The following is a 7845-nucleotide window of genomic DNA, read 5'->3' as shown; positions in this document are numbered from 1 at the left end:
AAAAAAAAAAAAAAAGACTATTAAACAAAATAGCCTGCAGACTATAACAACCAAACAACTCTAATTTCTTTTTAATGTGACAGTATTTTTGAGAAAAGATTATAGAGGGGTGCCAAGATAAAGACTCAGAATTCGGCACTTAGTACTTTAATGCGCTCATAGATTGCAAACAATTCCTTTAAATAATGGTCATAAGTAGTCTTGCCCAAAATTGTCCATGGTAAATTATCCCATTCCGGGTGTTTCTAATTAGCATAGAGCAAAGCAGGGCTGTACTTGTGCTGCGAGTGCATCGGTTTAGTGGTTCCGCTTTTATGTAGAGCTCTGACAGCGGTGGCCTTCGTTTGTTGTCACTTCTTCTCAGTATTGGGCTCTGCTCCTCATCTCTCCTCCCATCAATGGTGACCACTGTCATCGAGCCTTCTGTTCATTCACCAGCTGCTGACCCTTTTGAGCCCCCCAAATGGCCTCCTCAACCTGCAGTTAGCTTGGATTTGATCCAGAGGAATGTGTATTTTAGTACACCTCAGATGACAAAACTTTCCCTCCATTCATTCCCTGCCCCCCATCTGCTGAAATGGGACCAAATTATCTAAAGTGGTTTCTTACCTGGACTTTTTCCATCCACACACAATTACTTCTCTGCAGATGGCTGCCTCGGTCCAGTAGCTGTCAGTTAGGTCACAAATACCTAACTGCCAGCTTAAACAAACTTCTTGTTACTGCAAACTTGGCTATTAGAGTTCTAAGATTAGGCAATACACACACACACACACACACATTAGATTCTGTCTGATTTAAAAAGCCACAGCAGAACTCAAGTCTTATCTCTTGGTATTCTTGACATTGTCAATAAATCTTTTACTCCTTCACCTTCAATCTCCTTTGAATAACTCATATGCCCCCACAAACCACAGCAGTTTAATTTCTGTGTTGGCCCTAAGGATCATGCTTAAGTCAGCCTGATAACAAGAAAGACCAATATTACCTTAGTTCAGTTTGTAGACTCTAAGACTAAGGCATGAGAACTATTGTTTTGCCAAAGTCATGACAGACCTAAAAATTCTAAATAGAAAATGCCACTTTATCCCTATGTATTGAGATTCTCATGGAGAGAAAAATTAAAAAAAAATCAGCCTTAACCTTCATTTACATTTCAAACAAGGCACTCCTGGATGTTCCCTAAGTCACTGTCAGCTAACTTTTGGAGGCTACAAGAAAAACAAACACAAAACCACCACGATGTCTTCTGAATACAGTTTAAAGGGTATAGCCTCAATTATTCTTTCCTTACAACTGATGTAGGGCTTTTCTTTGTTTTCTGTGTTGGTTTAATCTAAGTTTTGTTGTTGTTGTTGTTGTTGTTGTTGTTTTTATCTAACCAACATTTATGAAATGCAAAATATGCGGTCAGTTTTCAAAGAGATTGTTTCCCACTAACATTCCTCCAATCCACAAGAGGAAAAGTAGTCAAAGCAAGGAGTTTTCAGTTATGAAACAGGTAATATTTGTAAGGATTATAAGTATTTGCCTGAGAATAACTTGGACGCTTCCGGTTGAACTTAGCACACCTCTAAGTCGCTCTGCTCATTGGATGCGCTTTATTACGAGACTCTCTGGCTCACTAACACCTTGCTCATGATTATCTTAAGTAGAGGCAAATTCAAGAGTTCAAGAAAATGCCAGGGGCCTTTGAAATATGGTAGAGACTAAAGAGAGATAGAGCTCATCGGTGTGTACGCATCTCCAAAGACTCCAGGGGTCTTTTCTCATAGAATTAGCTACCATGTAAAAAGACAAAGAAAAGGGTTAAGGGGAATCAGGGCTAAGGTGAAAGTAGGAAAGGCAGGGATGCTCAGGAGGCCAGGAACACTTCTCCCAGTGCTCCCGAGAGAGCCACAGCCTTCATCAAGGCATGATGAACAGAAGTACATCCCAGAAGGAGAAGATTCTACAACAGGCTTGTCTGCACACACAAGGTAAAAGTCATGTATGCAGTGTGCTAACGCACGCAGGGAGAGAACGAACAGGATGCTAGCAGCCTAAGGTGAAAATGCTGCCCCTGGCTTCCACTCACCCAACACCAACAGTTCCACCGAGTCTTCATTTTTGCCTTCCAGGTCGTCTGGGGTGGTGATGATACAGTAGTAGAGTCCACTGTCTCCCCACATGAGCTTTCCAATCTGAAGATCTGCATCTATCATCACAAAAAAGAGGACCCGCTCGTAAACCTCTGTCCTCTGGAAGGAAGGCATTGAGCGACGGGGCCTGGGACAGGGGCGCCCTTCTGGGACATCAGTGGAACTCTACTTCTTTGCCCAGCTACCGATTGGAAAACGTTCACTTCATTTCAAACAAAATAATACAAACTAGCATCCTTAAGGCAAGAGAATAGTTAGGGTACATCCGCAGATAGATGTAGTTCTAGCCCACTTTCAGAGTAGTTGTTATTTCTGAAGCAGGTCTACAGTGGCACCTCAGAACAGGGTAATTTCCCAAATCATTCTGGGTTCCTAGAAATAAATTGATTTCTTCAAATAACTTAGTAATCAAGGAAGTCGTGAGACTTGAGACTCACGTCACAAAAGACACATGACTTTTCTTATCCAAAGCTTTAGGGAGCTGGAGAGAGGGTGGAAGTGTTTCATCCTCCCGGCTCTGTAGCTTTCACAAATCCTTTCTCCAGGAAAAGAAAATTTTAGGACAGTCCACTTTTCAGGGTCAGTAAAGAGGCAGGGAGGGCCATATCAAGGTATAGAATGTCTGCTGCAAGTTCTGTTAAAACCCATTTCAAACAGTTTTGATAACAATCCCTGAGATGGAAGGCCAGGATCTGAAGGGCTCCTCCAGAGTTTATCTCTGCTTCCTATATGCTATGCTGTCCACCCCCCATCCCTGTCACTCAGAGCAAAACGGCAGGGCCCTTGCTTCCCATCTCCCATAAAGTCAGATCCTTGAGCGACTGAGAGGATAAGAGGTTGACTCTCCTCCCTCCCACTTCCTACATTCAGAACAAGGGCATCATTACCATGAACTATCGTGATCTCTCTGCCCCTGTAGAAATCTCCCAGGGTAACCGTCGAGCCCTGTTTCGAAGCTACCACCCGGACAGTCCTTCTGCTGTCTAAACAATCCAAGTAGGGGTCCCATTCCAGGTTCCTCTTGCTGAGTGCTTGAGCCCTGGGAGAAGACATGCCCAAGGATTCTCCCATGCGATCCTGGCAGTAGGATTTGAACTTCCACTGAACCACCGCCGGCTGGTGGGAGGACGTGGAAAAGTGGCATCGGAGCACGGTAGGCTGGAAGAGCATGGCCACCTTCTTCTTGTCAGGCACTGTGACTTGGAGGCCTTCAACCATGGCTGCAAAACAGAAGGGACATGTCCAAGCAGGATTCATACCATGGACCCCACCTCTCACCACACGGTATCATCTTCCCTCCTGACATCCTTGTTCTGCATTTATTCGGGCCCACAGTTCCAGGTTACGGTCTATCATGATAAGGCAATAGAACAGCGGGAGCTTGAGGCAGGCAGTCACACTCAGCCCATAGTGCAGAAACAGAAGTATGAATGTGCGGGCATAGCTCACATTCTTCCCTTTATACAGCTCAGGCTCCTAGCCCAGGGACGGATTCTACACATACTGAGCAGGTCTTCACACCTCGACCTAATCCACAGCATCTCCACAGGCATGCCCAGAGGCTATAACTGTGGTCATTCTGGATCTCATCAAGTTCATAATTGAAACTATCCACCACATTCGGCAAGATATTCTAATCATTCATCATTTAACTTCTTGCCCTCAGCTTCACCCCTCTGAAGTGACTCCATTTGAGCACCAAGCTCAACAAATTCCAAACAATTCAGGGTTTCTCTGAGTGACCCGTGTTATTCCACATCTCTAGGTCATTGACATAATGACCCTTGTTTCTGGAATGCTTTGCTTCACTTCCCTGGGAAAACAATTTTCCATCTTTCAAAACCCAATTCTAAGGCCTCCTTTGACCAGGGCATCCTGGTCATTCCTTCTTTGTGTTAGCAACATACCTAGTATTCTCCTGTACACAGTTATTGTGACAATTCTGTATTTCTTTTCATGTCATTTCAGGAAATGATAATATATTGTCTGGATTATGAAGCCCACGGGTACTGAACAAATACTTGATAGAAAAACAATGAAATCAGGAAGTATGACTTCAAGACAAATCGACTTCCCTTCCAGATGGTAACCAAGCAAACGGGGGAAAAAATAGCGGAGCAAAGAAGTCTCTTTATGAAAGAGAAACCTCAGCTCCAAAGCAGTAGACTAGGTTGAACAGCTTTTAAGAGTAATTGAAAGAAGAAAAGAAACTAAAAACCAGGTGAGAAGAGACGCCAGCTAAAGTCTGGTGACCAAGGAGAACAGGAGGATGTCTATGAGCAAGATACCAACGGGAGTCTGAGAGACAAACACCTGTGAGAACTCATCAGTTAGAGTCTAGAAGTTCTAAGCAATGAGAATAGAATTTCCCACATGGATGGAGAGTCTATAGAGCTTCTAGCCTGGAGACTTCTGTTAGAAGCAAAAGCAGAAGTGTGATGAGAGGCGGAGGAAGGAACATGAAGATAGACTGGAGACCTTCTGGGCTGAATGCAAGAATTGCCAGGTTGCCTTCGGGTAGCTTGGAGCAGAAGGCTTTTGGTTTGGTTTGGTTTATTTGGTTTGGTTTATTTGGTTTGGTTTGGTTTGTGCTTTGTTTTTTGAGGCAGGGTTTCTCTGTGTAGCCCTGGCTGTCTTTGGAACTCACTCTGTAGACCAGGCTGGCCTTGAACTGAGAGATCCACCTGCCTCTGGCTCCCAAGTGCTGGGATTAAAAGCATGCTCCACCCCACCCAGCATGGGGCAGCATGGACTTGAGACAGGTGAGAAAGGATGCCAAGTGCTCACCCTCAAGCTCAAACACACACCTCGTAGGAACGTGCCCGTGCCTTTTTACCGAAGCAACCTTGACAAGGACATGGCGTACACACGGCTCCTGATTTCCAGAGCAGCATCCCCCCTCCACAAAAGGCACAGTCAAAAAACATGGGTCCTCATTCTTGTAGCAAGAAAATGATTCCTGCATTCCACGGAACTTGGTAGTGAACACAAGAGAGTGAGTGTTTTGGACCAGCCTGGCGCTTGGAGGCTGCCCATGAATAAGTAAAGGGATGGATGAGCAAATATAGGACTATTAGGATGGGAGCTTCGAGGGTTGTGCAGAGGAAAGTAGTAGGTGACTCATAGATTGCATAGTATATTAAAATAGTGTTGGCACCAAACGGGAAGGGCTTGGAATATCATCTGGCAACACACTAGTGGCAAGGCCTTAAAGTCTGTGTAGCAATCTGAGATCCATTTTTTCCACCTACCCAGTAAGTATCAATGCACTTCCCTGCCAGAAACACAACGTGAACTCGCTATCTCACCAGGCTCCTTCAGGGAGCAGACACAACAGAGGTTCACTGAGAGGTAGATCTCATGTGACACACACACCCCATCACCATTTTCACCTTTGTCCTCACGTCCCATTCTGAAGCTACTACACATCTCAACCACCATCTCCTACCACCAGGTTTGATAATAACCATATTCTGTAGACAGGCCCCATCGAGGGGCAAATAATTCTGTCAGGAAGCTAGCTCAGTCGTAATCTCCCACCCCAAATGTTGATGTCACCAATTCCATTCTCCCTGACTCACTCGCCTGCAATAGCAAACACACATGACTTTACAGTTACTCTTTAAATGATACAGCACCAATTTTTGGCCCTGTAATTCTTCAAATCTTTACTCATATTTCAGTTTCCCAGGTGACGTAAGTGGAACAGAGAGGTGAAATGCTTTCAATTAATAACGGCTGTGTTTGGGTAATGAAGCATGGGCATTATTCCCAGGACATATTGTGCACCTGACCATGCCAGTTCTCTGCCCTGTGCCCTGAAGAGGCTCTACTTGGGAAAATCTCAGTTTGCAGCCTCTCTGGGGTAACTAAAATCATCAAGGGGAAAGAGTGCTCCATGAAAGCGTTCTTGAGGTCTCAAATGTTATTTACTCTTTTATTTTACAGAGAGAGTCAAGTTTGGGTTTTTTGTTCATCAGATAATTGCTGAGAATAACCTCATCACCAGCTCTGTGCTCTGTTAATGAGATTAGCCATTTGAAGAAGGCAAGCCATTGAACTCTCTTAATCAATTATTAATAGAGGTTAGTCAGTTCTCAGCGTCTTCCATGATAGACACACAAACTCATGCTCCAAAGAATAAGAAACACGTTCTCGGAGACATTGCCTTTTTACAGCATGATGATTAGTTAAAGGTCTGAATTTGGAAACCAGTCCTAAATTAGAATCCTGCTACATGGCCTTAGGCAAGTTACTCAACTCCCAAACTTCAGATCTCTCAGGAGTAAAACCATAATAATAGTAACAGTCTTATGGGGTTGTTTAAAGGTTAGATGGCATTTTATCCTAAATACTTATGGCAACATATTACATATGGTACATATTAAGCACTGAAGATATGCAACCTCTGATGTTATTGCTGGGACTATCACAAAGTAGCTTGGCTTCTGTGGAGCTGTGGTCCCCAAGCTAGGCAAGGGCAGAGAGTCAGGCATGAGATGCTGGCTGTGAAAAGGGAAGAACAGAGAGAAAATGAACAAGCCAGCTGGAATATGTCAGGAGATCCAGGGTGACAGTGTCTAGCTAGGCTTACAGATTCCCTAGCGCATGTCCTTGAAGTCAAAATGGAGAGTGGCGGGTGTGTGCATATTCAGGCACACTGAATGGGCACAGACACTGTATGGGCACAGATGCAGGTGTAGGTGCAATGGGACCCTGGACTGAGGACAGAGCTGGGTTGGTTGAGAGGACTTGGCCAGGGGTACTGAGTGTTCATTTATCAGACTTTTGAGGCCCATGCTCGCTAAGATTTAAAACTAAAATGATAATCCCTGTCTCTGCTTTGTCAGTTTCCGACGGTAAGTAGCATCCAATTTCCGAAGCTGCTCTGACCCCCATTCATCAGAAACCCATCCTCACAAGCTGTAGGTCTAGAACTGCTCATCTGGCCCTAACCCCAATGTCTAGGATGAGAGACTGGATGTCTTGTGTCCTCTTGATAGTATCTCTTGTTCTTATCCTGCATTTGCCTCATACAGATACTATTCCCAATTTGGTTTGCTAATTTGACCCCAGGGGCAGCCCCTTCTCCAAAGGGTGGGGCATGTTTCCTGTATCTCCTCGTGCATAGTTGAGTCACATCTGAATCCATGATGGTGCATCTACCATGTGTCCCCTTCCATGATGGAGTGAAACCCTGTGAAACTGTAAGTTGGAATAAATTTTTCTTTCCTCCATTTAAGTTGCTTCTGTTTGGAACTGTGGTCACAGTGAGGGAAACAATGCACCCCAGGTCATCAGTGAGGGTTGGCTCACTGCCTGTGACCCCCTAACTTGGATTTCCTCTGTCCCCGCTATAACGAAGTTTCTAGTTCATCCTCCCTGGTAATTGTTGTATGACATTACCTCTCCTATAGCATTCTAATGAATTCTTTAAAAACCTATAAAATAGGGGCTGTTAACACACTCACTTTACATATGAAAACTGATGCTCTAAGAATATGCACAGCCTGCCTAATATATCAGCATAGCAAGTGACAATCATGCTGAGTACCAGGCTGACTGGCTCCAAAGTTCTTAACCATCACTTTATATGGCTAGTGTTACCACCTGGGTGTGAGAACTGTATCCTGAGTACCACCTACACACCCCCACACACACCCCACACCCCCACCCACCCCCACACACACTCTTCTAGCTCAAT

At 44.5% G+C, this 7845-nt stretch overlaps 1 protein-coding gene across 3 annotated transcripts in view; it reads right to left on the bottom strand.

Annotated features, from left to right (window-relative positions):
* Positions 1-7845, bottom strand: part of Ildr2 (immunoglobulin like domain containing receptor 2) — a 63307-nt gene that overhangs the window by 42448 nt on the left and 13014 nt on the right. For all 3 annotated transcript variants that reach the window (XM_031388305.1, XM_031388325.1, XM_031388316.1), the window contains exons 2-3: positions 3029-3361; positions 2078-2197 (exon numbers count right to left, since the gene is read on the bottom strand). In XM_031388305.1, the coding sequence (XP_031244165.1) occupies positions 2078-2197; positions 3029-3361 (453 nt within the window). The remainder of the gene's footprint in view (positions 1-2077; positions 2198-3028; positions 3362-7845) is intronic.

The sequence above is a fragment of the Mastomys coucha genome, unplaced genomic scaffold (assembly GCF_008632895.1).
Source record: "Mastomys coucha isolate ucsf_1 unplaced genomic scaffold, UCSF_Mcou_1 pScaffold1, whole genome shotgun sequence".
Lineage (NCBI taxonomy): Eukaryota > Metazoa > Chordata > Mammalia > Rodentia > Muridae > Mastomys > Mastomys coucha.
Note: the sequence above shows the minus strand (reverse complement) of the source record. Positions and strands in the feature narration are given on the sequence as shown.